Here is a 12,727-nt window from a genome sequence, read left to right as displayed (position 1 = left end):
TTACTCACGACACACAATCAGAACTGACCTCCAGTGCCCGCACAGCTTCGTTCTTTATCTTGCCTTTATCACAAAATAAATGGTTGCTTCCTCAGCTCCCCACACCGCACACTCCACTGTCACCGGGATATTTTTTGAAAAATCCCTTAGCCAGGATTTCTTCTCCTGGGAAGATGGGAAGCCTCAGTTTCTCCATGTTTTGCTGCTCTGGAATGTGGTCTGGAGATTGTTTATCCAAACATGCGAATTATTTTCAATTAATGACCGATCACGGTCCAGCTGTGTTGGACTCTGAGGAGTCAGTCACGAGTTTTTATTATTCATTCTTGTTAAACCTTTCTCTTTCTTAGTACAGTTTTAGTACAGGAATGGAATGGAATGGAATGGAATGGAATAGAATGGAATAGAATAGAATAGAATGGAATGGAATAGAATAGAATAGAATAGAATAGAATAGAATAGAATAGAATAGAATAGAATAGAATAATAAATCAGCCTTCTGAGAACATGGAGTCAGATTCTCATCTCTCACCTCATCCTGGGGACCCTCACAAACTCAACACACACACACACACAAACACCGAGCTCGTCCAAGCTCTGGGAAGGGCAGAGATGTCCCTGGGGCTGTTGATTTGAACTCCAGCAGGGTTTCCCTCCCTTTCCCACCTTTCCCCAAAAGCGTGCCTCCTCCACCGTGCCCGGCACATGCCAGGCTAAGGAATGCCACTCATGCCAGCCCTAGCAGCTGGAGGGTCGGTGCTTTCCCAGCCCCACACTCCACCAGCAGCGTGGGCAGAAGGTTATTCTCCCCGGGGCATTGGCAATCAATGTACCATGCACTAATGGATGCTTCCCCTATTGTCCCTCTGCGGGGCTGGATTGGCTGCGGGGCTGTGGGAAACACCGGCCATCCCCACACTCACGTATCTGCCCCGGCTCCCTGGGTATAAATAGAGGGATTTGGGAGCTGCCAGAGCATCTCATCACACTCGGCACAGCAGCTGCCTGGGGTCTGTGCCCAGGGCTGAGCGCTAGGAATGGCTCCCAGCAATGCTCTCATGATCCACATGGAGGAGAAGCTGCTGCCAAAGGAAAAGAATAAAGTAAGTAGAGCCCTGGAGGGGATTGGAAGGGTTGGCCTGCTCCTAGAAAATAAATATAACATGGGAAAAGAGGTCTGAGGGAGAGCAAATATGTTAAAGAGAGATAAAGGGGATTGTATAGATTTTTAAAAATTGAGTGGGGAACGGGTAGGCAGCATCACACAGCTCTCCTGCCAAAAAGAAGCATCTTTGAAGATGGGTGTATCAGGGCATCAGAGGGGAAACTGGGTCAGGTCTCACCAAATCCCTGAGGATCTGCTCCCTCTCCCACAGCTGAGGAAGCCGGTGGTGGAGAAAATGCGCCGGGACCGCATTAACAGCAGCATCGAGCAGCTGAAGCTGCTCCTGGAGAAGGAGTTCCAGAGGCACCAGCCCAACTCCAAGCTGGAGAAAGCCGACATCCTGGAGATGACTGTCAGCTACCTGAAGCAGCAGAGCCAGCTGCAGGACCAAAAAGGTGAGCGCAGAGCAGGTATTGCACATCTGGATCTGCCTCCAGGGCTGTGCCCTCCCACACACCCCAAGGCAGGCAGGGGCTGGAGCACCCCAGGCACGTGAAAGCCACTGCACAAATTGTTGATTTGAACTCGAGCAGGGCTGCCCTCACTTTCCCACCTTCCCCCAAAAGTGTGGCCACACCACAGCTGTGCCCAGCACATGCCAGGCTCAGGAATGACGCTGATCCCAGACCCAGCCCCACACTCCACCAGCAGCGTTGGTGTTGGGTCCCTGCCCCATGTTTTGGTCATGATTTTAACCCGCTGCATTTGCTTTTTCTTTCTCTCTCAGGTTTCATCCACAAGAGCCCAGAGCAGGACTTTAACAGCGGGTACCTGCGGTGCCTCAAGGAGGCCATGCACTTTCTGTCCTACTACGAGCCCAAGAAGGACACCCAGGTGCAGCTGATCAAGCACTTCTGCAAGGCTCAGCTGGCTGCAGATGCCTCCTACCCTGCGGCGCTGCGTGCCTCCCCCCTGGCTCCCTGCGTGCTCCCCAGAAAACAGCCTGCCCAGAAGAGCCTGGCTGCTGCTCCCACCATCTGGAGACCCTGGTAGAGCTGCTGAACTTTATCCCCACGTTTTTGCTCCAAAAAAAAAAAAACAAAAAAACTAGAGGGACCTGTGGTTTATTAGTTCCTCTTTGAAGTAGGAAACGTTGCTTTCCAAAGGTGGGAGGAGGGGGTGGTTTTTGGTTTTTTTCTGTCAGCAGAAATGAGGGTCGCTGGGTGGTTTCCCTTCATAGTGAAGGATTCTGGGTGTATCTTGCAGCAAATTTGTTGCTTTTATTGGTGGCTCCTGGCCAAAGACAGGACCAAGTTCTGTGGTGATTTAGAGAGCAGATGACCTTTGGTTTCCACCACTGAGGCTGTGCCTGTCAGTGGAAATCTTTCTGCTGACTGCCTGGGTCACAGGTTCAAGTGCTCCATTGTCTCTAGATAATGTATTGACCTTCCTCCAAGAAGGAGCCCTTTGGAGAATGTATTTCGTGTCATAAAGAGAGGATTGAGCCTTTCCCTTTTGAGTGAAAGATGTCATTAAGAAATGCTGATTCTTCTGAAGCTCCTCTGCTATTTTTAGTATCCTTCTTACAGAAAGTTGTGATGACCACAGAGAGCTCTGGGGACAGTTCTCTTCGTGCCACTTTGTGCTGCTCTCATTTGAGGGATAATTGGTGCCTTTTGTAAAGGAAATACCTCTGCTATACCTTAAGGAAAAGGGGGAGGAAGGGAGGCAAGAAGTACTTTATAATCATTCACTGAGCACGCCAAGGAGCTTAAAAAGCTTTTATAAAGTTGTGATGTATTCATCCTGTGTGATGTTCAACCTGCATGTCCTCGCTGTACAGTACAATAAAAGCGGTTTTAGTCATTAATGCTTTGCTTTGGGATGATTAAAAGGGCTGGCACTGCTGGAGTGGGTGCCTGCAGCCTCTCCTGAGGTGGGGAAGCCATCAGGAGGTGTCAGTTCTGAGCCCTTCACTCCAACACATGAATTACATCTGGGAAATCCCTTTGGCAGAGCTGGATGTCAGATCCTGTAAGGAAGCAACCTCTGGAAAAATTATCAAAAATCAAAATGGAAGTGAAATTGCAATGAGGTGCTGAGAAGTGGCAACCTTTCAGATTTAACAGTGACCTATTCAGCCTCCAACAAATCACTCATTCCACAGCCACTTCATTTCCCCCACTAATTTTTCCACCAAGCTGAGATCAGCCTTGTGCTTTCTGCCTGTGCAAATTTCCCAATAACTTCCAAAGGGTTTGGCACCTGCCTCAGCTTGGGGATCTTTAAAGCTGCCTGCAATGGGGTGAACTAATTTTTGCTGTCTTAATTTTATGCCACAAATTCTGTTAGGCTCCCTTTACTGAAGTGAAATTAGCCCACAATGGTTAAAAGTGTAATGAGGAGAGAGTGAGGAAGCATTTCCTCTCCTAAATGATTTCCTTTTCTTTTACCTTCTCTTCAAAATAAATCTGCACAAATAATCATTTCACAAAGCCATTCTCTAACCGCAGTAATTCACTGGTTTGGGTTATTCCCTGTCAGGAATACTCTCCTGACAGGGGACACTCTCCTTCTTCCAGAGAACAGCACAAAACACATTTGGTCAAAAATCCACTGTTAACCACACAGAAATGCCCCAAAAACCAAACAGGGCTGTGCTGTTCTGCCACATTTTTGGGCCATGGATTATTTTGGTTTTGTTAGGAAAATTAATCCACAAACACCAGAGGTTTATGCCCAAAAAGGAGACAGAGGAGCCTCTCCCTTTATTCACATAAAGCCAAAAAGGCTTTATTTCCTCTGTCTCTTTTTGGACATAAACCTGTGGTGTTTGTGGATTAATTTTCCAACCAGTTTCATTTCTGCACAGGCTGGTTGAGTGCTCTTCAAGGTGGGGGTTTGGTACAGGTCTCTACCAGTGCTCCAGATTTATTCTTCCTAATGAACTGCTAAATAATTCACAAGAGATATTTTTGGGTTTCATGGTTGCTTAGCGAGCTTGGAGAAGTCACTCGAACCTCTGGGTGCTCAACTTGTCCTTGCCAATTAGCACGGGCTTCTGCATCCCAGCAAAACTCCAGCTGTTGTCCATGCCTGGGGGGTTTTAAATCTAATTAGGGCGGTTTGGGGGAGTTCAGGCTCAGCTGGAGTGCCCCAAAGGCCAGCCCAGCCTGATGTGCACTGCTGGATCCACAGGGCAGGCTGCTGCTCTTCTGGGCATGGGATTCCACCCAAGGAAAGCACATTTGAGGGTCACAGCTGGCAGCCGCTCTGCAGGTTGGGTAAAAAATGAGTGTAAGGCAGAGAAAGAGTGAATTTCTCCTACCTGGGCACTGGGAAGGGACCAAACCTTACAGAAAAAAGCTGGTTTTTTTCCTTCTGCTTTCCATTGTCAGGAAAATTAACCCACAAACATCAGAGGTTTATGTCCAAAAAGGAAACAGAGGAGTCCCTTTTTACTTTATTCCAATAAAGGGAGAGGCCATGGGGCATTCCCCTGGGATCTCTCCAGTTTTTGGAGGACCCAGCCTCCTTTTTATCCCAATTTCCCAGCCACATTTCCCTTCTCTCTTTCCCCATTTCTGAGGTACTTGAGAGGCACAGACTTCCCGATACACCTGATACCAGAGATTTCCCTCTAATGTACAAACCACCCTTTTCATTTTTAATTCTTATGAAATTTAGAGGTTTTCTCCATTTCTGAGGCACTTGAGAGGTTCAGACTTCCTGATACCAAAGATTTCCATCTAATGTCCAACCCTCCCTTTTAATTTTTAATTCTTATGGAATTTAGGGATGTTTCTTCCCCACTGTTTCTTTCATCTTTCAATGTCTAATTTCATTGATCAGCCAACCTAAAGTTTATTTGTAGAAGCAAATCTCTTTTTCCATTCATCAATCAGTGGAATCCTTCCCGTTGTTTCTTTTCTCTCCCAGCGCTGGTTTTATCAACCAGCAGCCCCACAGCTGGTTTGGAAAGACAAATCCACCATTCCTGTCACCATCAAGCCCAGCCTTGCCCCTCTGGGCTTTAATTTACCAATTACCCCAGAGCTAAAAGCCAGACCTCCAACCTGCCCAGCCCCTGCACACCAAAGGTTATGTTTACAATTTATTAATTATTATCACTTCTCATAATTGAACTCAAAGCTTCTTAGGGCTCCTCCTGCCCCTGGGGTGACTCTCCCCTGCTCCCAACACATTCCCACCCTTAGGGAAAATGTTGTTTATTATGCTGATCCCACAGCTCAGGAATACTCTCCTGACAAAGCCCCTATTAACCTCAGAGTGTGGGCCTGAGTTTCTCGGAGTTTCCCACACTTTCTTCCCTATTTAGGGCATTCAGAGGCCCACAAAGGAAGCGTGCCTCACAACAGCCCACATTAGTGACGCTTTTTTGGCTCCTCATTGTGAGCAGCAGCAATTCCTGTCCCGATGGACCATCTGGAGAGCTATTTTTCCCAAGGAGCACATTGATCGATCAGCATTATGCCAAGGCCCTTTTAAAACTTGGGAACGTTATGCTCTTTGACACTAAATAGGTGTCTCAAGAGGGGTTGTCAGAAAGATTTTAAACCATTTGAGGGAAGGAAAAAAAACATTTAAAAATCGTAATTATTTCTTTAAAGACGCCATCAGTGGCACCTGGGAGACAGGCTGGCATGGATGTAGGAAATGGTCTAAAATAAAAATGTTCTGAAATTGGTGTGAGCCGTGGAGTTGTGTGCTGGAAGCACAGCCACATAGGTACAGGGCGCTGCTTTTAAATCTGTGTGACACAGACAAGGAAATTCTGGGCTTGACAAGGAAATTCTGGGTTTCCACACTCTTTGCTGGTAGCCCACCCTCCTCCAGACCTGTTGCTCCATTGCAGCACACTGAGCTCCACTCGTTAAGGAAATTAACCCACAAACACCAGAGGTTTATGTCCAAAAAGGAGACAGAGGAGTCCCTTTCTGGCTTTATTCCAATAAAGGGAGAGGCCATGGGGCATTCCCCTGGGATCTCTCCAATTTTTGGAGGATGCAGCCTCCTTTTTATCCCAATTTCCCAGCCACATTTCCCTTCTCTCTTTCCCCATTTCTGAGGTACTTGAGAGGTTCAGATTCCCTGATCCCAAAGATTTCCCTCCAATGCACAACCCTCCCTTTTCATTTTTAATTCTTATGGAATTTAGGGGGTTTTCTTCCCTATTGTTTCTTTCATCTCTCAATGTCTAATTTCATTGATCAGCTCATCCCACTGATTGATGAATGGAAAAAGATATTTGCTTTTACAAATAAACTTTAGGTTTGCTGATAAACAAAATTAGACATTGAAAGATGAAAGAAACCATGGGGGAAAAAACCCCAAAATTCTGTAAGAATTAAAAAATTAAAAGGGAGGGGTTATACATTAGAGGGAAATCTTTGGGATCAGGGAATCTGACCCTCTCAAGTACCTCAGAAATGGGGAAAGAGAGAAGGGAAATGTGGCAGGGAAATTGGGATAAAAAAGAGGCTGCATCCTCCAAAAATGGGAGAGATCCCAGGGGAAGGCCCCATGGCCTCTCCCTTTATTGGAATAAAGCCAGAAAGAGACTCCTCTGTCTCCTTTTTGGACATAAACCTCTGGTGTCTGTGCATTAATTTTCCTAACACTGGGGTTGCTCCTCAGCTCACAGCAATCCCACAGGTTCCTATCTGGAACCAACCAAAGATGCACCTGTTGGTAAACCATCTCCAGACCACATTCCAAAGCAATCAGATAATTATTATTTTCATTCTTTTCTGAGGCTTCTCAGCTTCCCAGAAGAAGAAATCCTGGCGAAGGCATTTTTCAGAAAATATCCTGGAATTTTCAGCAAATACCACGGAAAATACAGGGAAAACACAGGAATTTGTGCGGTTTGGGGAGCAGAGGGCTGTTGTGTGCCTGGCTCAGCATTCCCCTCAGATGGAGGGAGCTGCCAGGATTTCCCATTTTGCTGTTCAACAATAGAAGTGTGCCTGGGAGGGTCCCGGGGAGAGCCCCCGCCCGCGGCACCATCTGCCCGGCCCTTGCAGGAAGGGATCAGCCTTTAATCACCCCGAGCTGGTTGAGCCCTTCGGAGCATTGTGCTGGGGACAGCGTGGCATCCTTTAAACCCGCTCATTTCGTATTTCCAGGGCTGAAAATTGGGTCAGAGCTTCCCTGCCCTCTCCCCGTGGCTGCCGCCTCCTTCCTTCCCACCCACTGCTGTCCCTTCATCCCAGGAGGGATCCAGAAAATCCCGCGCTTCGCTTCCCTCTGCAGGAGCAGCACAAGCACATGCATGGATTCAACTTTTCACTTTTAATTTTTGAAATGAATGGCAGATTTTTCATTCCAAACCAGCTGTGGGGCTGCTGGTTGATAAAACCAGTGCTGGGAGAGAAAAGAAACAACAGGAAGGATTCCACTGATTGATGAATGGAAAGAGATATTTGCTTTTACAAATAAACTTTAGGTTTGCTGATCGATGAAATTAGACATTGAAAGATGAAAGAAACAGTGGGGAAGAAAAACCCCTAAAATCTGCAAGAATTAAAAATGAAAAGGGAGGGTTATACATTAGAGGGAAATCTTTGGTATCAGGTGTATCAGGAAGTCAGAACCTCTCAAGTACTTCAGCCAATGGGGAAAAACCCCTAAATTCCATAAGAATTACAAATGAAAAGGGAGGGTTATACATTAGAGGGAAATCTTTGGTATCAGGTGTATCAGGAAGTCAGAACCTCTCAAGTACTTCAGCCAATGGGGAAAGAGAGAAGGGAAATGTGGCTGGGGAATTGGGATAAAAAGGAGTCTGCATCCTCCAAAAATTGGAGAGATCCCAGGGGAATGCCCCATGGCCTCTCCTTTTATTCAAATAAAGTCAAAGGACTCCTCGGTCTCCTTTTTGGACATAAACCTCTGGTGTTTGTGGGTTAATTTCCTTAACATTTTTAACTTTTAACTTTTTTTGGATTTAACTTTTTTTTTGACTCAGAGATGAGGTACCTGAGAGGTGTTTTAAAAATTATTATTCCATTTTTAGTCTTATGAGAAGGGTGAGATACTACAGACGTTATAGTTTATCTTATTATAATATAGTTTATAAAATTATAATAATGTAATTTTTAAAATTATAATTTGTTATTATAATATTAGAAGTTAGTTATTTTTTAATTACAATACACTATAAGTGTTTCTTAGCCTATCAGCTTTAACCACAGCATACTATAAATATCTTAAAACTAATCATCTAAAATTACCCCTCAGAAGTCCTACAACACATCTTTCATAATTCTATTTCTCTAAAATATTTTATTTACAAAACCATCCTTTAAAACTTACTTCAATGTCTCTCTCAACAACGTCTATCCTATTCTATGATATTCATAAGTCAATATCTCTTATCTCAAAATTTACATACAAATACACACTATATAAACCTTCTATCAAATTTTAAGGATTTTCTAAAAATCCATTTCCCACACCTGCAGCCAGGGATTGCCCCAGCTCCAAGGAATACTGCAGATTACAAGCTGGCAAAATAATTCAGTGAGCTGATTTTGAATGGGACTCATGGTGTTCAGTTATCATTTTTGACAACCATCAAGAATTAATATTGTTGTACCCTAAGTGATCCATCTAAACATAAATTGTCTTTGGGCTGGGAAGGGAATACACCTGGCTTGTGGAAATCCAAGAGGATCCAGGCAGTGAAAAAGGCTTCAAAATCTTCAGGTTAATAATGGATTACAGGATCATCTCTTGCAGAATTATATCCTTTTATTCACCAGTGTGACGGGACACTTTGCTATCCAGGTACCATGGACACAGGTTTGGCCAGGGGAGGGATGCTCTGATTATTAAATCGGAGGTTTCCTGTCTGATTTTGAAAGGCAGACACAAGAAATAAGCAGGATTTTCATCGATGTTGTATTCAAAAACTGCATGAGGCCTCCCACGCCTGACTGGCAGATCCTGAACACAGCTGGGTTTGTACTGGCTTGTGCTGGAAGGGGGCAGCACACCTGACCTGGCAGCTTAAAACAGCCTGGAAAAAAAAAATTAATATTGCTGCAAGGCAGCTCCAATCCAGGATCATGCCTGGTCCTTTCTCCTTCATTACAGAGAAATCCCAGGACTGAGCAGTCACAGGAGGGCCTCACACCTGTGGAACAACCTGCAAATGGGATAATAGGGCAAAATAATAGTCAGGAATTGACTTTTCACTCCCTCTCAGATGTTTGTAAATGGGAAATATATTTAGGTGGAGGCTCAGGAACAGTGAGGCATTTACAAAGTGGCATGAAATTAAACAGGACGTGTTTGGGAAAGACATCACAATCACGACATGCTGTAGGAAAGCCCAGATTACCCAAACAAAAGCAAGGAAGAGCTCTGGGTATAACTTACAGAGGGACTTTCAACAATACAGAGGAAAATATTTCAAGCTAACTGTTTGAAGGGCTCTCCCCTCGATTTTAGCCTGAAAATTATCTGGTACTGTATTCATCTAAGCACGGTTTAATGTCAATGAAAGGGTTTAGTCCCTCTAATTCTGCATCTTTCCCTTTTCAACCTCTCTTTGGGGCGCAGAGCATTATCTCTTCCTGGGATCAGTCTTCTGCGCTCCATTTCAAGCCAGCCTGGGAAAAGGCAGCAGCACATTGAGATGCCGCAGTTCCCAACATCAGGCAGAAGCCGGATGATAAAGACGGGCCAACGCTTTCCCACGTTCCCTGCCCAGCGCCGCGATGCCAAACCCTATTGTGTCCCACACTCCCCGGCCCACCTGCTCCTTTGGGAGCGGGGTATTATCCCCAGGCGATTCACAGTCAATTTGCCATGCTGTAATGGATGCTTTCCCATTGTCCCGGGCACGCACGGATTGGCTGGCGACTGTGGGAAACTGCGACTCGCTCCGGACCCAGACTTTGGTAATGCGGCCCCTGGGTATAAATAGGGCACATCGCGGCTGTTTTCCCCACTCAGAGCTGGGAGCTGCCCTTGGGATAACGCTGCTCTATCCTTGGACGTCTGTCCTAAGCCAGGACAGCATCCCATGGCCGGGAGGGGAGAGCAGGGTGAGTACCTGGGAGCCGGGAAGGGACTGGGGGAGCCTCGCTGCTCACCTTCCCTCACCTTCCCTCACCTTCCCTCACCTTCCCTTCTGTGTTACAGCTCCGGACCCCCGGGTGGCATTTACAGCAGCTGGAGCTGTCTGGAGAAGGGATTTCAGAGGGACCAGCCCAACTCTGAGAGGGGGAAAGGCGAAATCCTGGGGGGATGGCTGTGAGCGAGCCGGGATACGGGCAAGGTGAGTGCTGCCCATCCAATCCTATCAATCCCATCCCATCCCATCCCATCCCATCCCATCGATCCCATCCCATCGATCCCATCCCATTTGATCTCATCCCATCCCATCCTATCCCACTGATCCCATCCCATCAATCCCATCCCATTGATCCCATCCCATCCCCTATCCCTCTCACTCCCTTTTCCTTTAGGAAAAGCCTCTCCCCATGTAACACTTTTCCCCTCTCCTGCCCTTGCAGCCCCTGCCAGGAGCCCGCACTGGGATGATCCTGACGGGCTCCTCTGCAATTCCCATCCCTCCATCCCACGGGGAAGCTGAGCTGCCACTGCCAGAGGTCACAGGTGGCACTTGGGGACTCCACAGCAACCTCCAGCGCCACAGCGATGCCACAGCCTCGGGAGGCACCAGCATTTCCCAATCCCGTGATTTTTGGACTTTTCCTGCATTCCAGAGGAGCCCATGACTTGCTGTACAAGTTGCCCCCGCTCCTCTCACAAGTAGGGAAGGATGTTTCCCCTTTTTTGAGCAGGTCACTGCTCTGCTCGGGTGTGAGCTCCCCTTCTCCCTGAAGGACTGCAGCCATCCCACCATGTGGAGAGAAAGTTGTTCTGAGGGAATGAATGTGAGCCTGATCCTCCTGCTGGGAGGGCTTGGCTGTTCTCAACCTCTGTGAGGTTGTCCTTGTACCTCTGCTGGGAAAGCTGTAACCCCTGGGACGGCCAGAATTCCCAATTTTCCTCTTTCCTTTTCCTCCCAGGGCATCCACACCTGGAGTGTGTCTCGCTGGACACATTTGGGGAATCTGGCCATCCCACGGTGCCACGAGGGATTCTATAATATTTATAATCTGTAATATTTATAATCTACAATATTAATAATCTATAATATTTATAGTGCATACTGAGCACGCTCTGAGAAATGGTTAAACCATGTCCCAAACTGTGTAGAGGAAATTCCTCGGGATGTCTTGCTCACGAGCCAGGGCTGTTTGTGAGGTTCAGGATGCGTGTGTGCCTTTTGTAAAGGCAGGAGCTCGTTTTTGTGTCCTTATAGGACTGAAAGTTACAGCTGTGCTGTCCATTGTAAAAGAAATATTTATCTAAGTCTTTCATGAAAGGCAGGTGTATAAATTATATTTAATTTTTTTTTGTACCCTTTTGCCAGGGGAAAATGAGAATTTTTTTACAGTCCTTGGAGGATGTTATGATGTGTTCTGTGCAAGCTGCACCAATGTATGACCTGTGCCAGAGTTGTCTTGAACATCAGAAGTTGCAGAAACTTTTAAAGGTCAAAAATAAATAAAAATCTGCTTAATCAACCCAAAGTCATTCTTTTTTTTAAGTAGTTTTTACAGCTGGTTTCCCTGTGGTCAACTGACACGAGACAGATATTCATATTTAACACCGAATTTCCCATCGGGACGTCTGCAATGCTGTTTTCCACAGCTCGGGAATATCAAACCCCAGCTCTCTCAATGTGAGACAAAAATAACAGCACGCCCGAGCAGCCAATTCTCTCGGAATTCAGAGCCAAGAAAGGTCACTGCAAGGGTGAAAAAAATCATGGAATGGTTTGGTCGGGAGCCACCTTCAATACCACCTAACTCCAACCCCTTGTGACAGGCAGGGACACCAAACACAGAAAGTACTTTTATTTAATTTAAATAAAGTTTTCCAAGGCACAAATTCACATTCCTGGGGATGTGTCAGGATCATAAATCACTTGGAAACACGCGAGGGGTTAAAATTAGGGGGTTTGGCTACAAAGGACACTCGTGGGGCTGCTCAGTGGCTGGGGGGGTATATCGGTGTCCTGGACCCCCGTGAGCTACTGGGGATCCCCTCGGGGACCTCTCTGCCCTCCCCGGGGATTTCTCTCCAATTTCCCCCCACCTCGGGGTCTCACGGACCCCTCCCCGGGCTGTCCCCGCTGTCTCCCCGGGGTCTCCCCCTGTTCTACCCCCTTTCCCTCCGGAATCTCACCGACCCCTCCCCGATATTTCCCCCCGTTCTCCCGGGGGTATCCCCCCGTTCCCTCCCGGCTTTTCCGCCCCCTCACGGCGGAGTCCCTCAGGCCACGCCCCCCCGCCGGTGGGCGGGGCCAGCGCGCTCTCCCCGCCTGATTCCCCCGCGCCTCGGTCGTTCGCATGCAGATTTATGCGCATACATTTGCATGCCGATGAGGCCGGGGTGAGGGAGGGAGCGGGTCGCGTTCAAAATGGCGGAGCGGGGCGGGCGCGGCAGCGGTCACGGCAGCCTGGACAAGAGCATCACCCTCCCGCCCGACGAGATCTTCCGCAACCTGGAGAACGC

The 12,727-nt window shown here is 47.2% G+C and overlaps 1 protein-coding gene and 1 long non-coding RNA gene across 2 annotated transcripts; both read left to right on the top strand.

Annotated features, from left to right (window-relative positions):
* Positions 1–969: 969 nt before the first annotated feature.
* Positions 970–2,975, top strand: HES5 (hes family bHLH transcription factor 5). Its single transcript, XM_005427645.2, has 3 exons — positions 970–1,103; positions 1,377–1,560; positions 1,893–2,975. The coding sequence occupies exons 1-3, from the start codon at positions 1,038–1,040 to the stop codon at positions 2,156–2,158; spliced, it is 516 nt and encodes a 171-aa protein (XP_005427702.1). The 5' UTR covers positions 970–1,037; the 3' UTR covers positions 2,159–2,975.
* A 7,080-nt stretch (positions 2,976–10,055) lies between these two features.
* On the top strand, positions 10,056–11,739 carry LOC115948626. The gene is made up of 3 exons (XR_004082423.1): positions 10,056–10,182; positions 10,280–10,415; positions 10,654–11,739. It is a non-coding gene; the product is annotated as an uncharacterized LOC115948626 (long non-coding RNA).
* The last annotated feature ends 988 nt before the right edge of the window (positions 11,740–12,727 follow it).

This window comes from Geospiza fortis, unplaced genomic scaffold (assembly GCF_000277835.1).
Source record: "Geospiza fortis unplaced genomic scaffold, GeoFor_1.0 scaffold37, whole genome shotgun sequence".
Taxonomy (NCBI): Eukaryota; Metazoa; Chordata; class Aves; order Passeriformes; family Thraupidae; genus Geospiza; species Geospiza fortis.
Note: the sequence above shows the minus strand (reverse complement) of the source record. Positions and strands in the feature narration are given on the sequence as shown.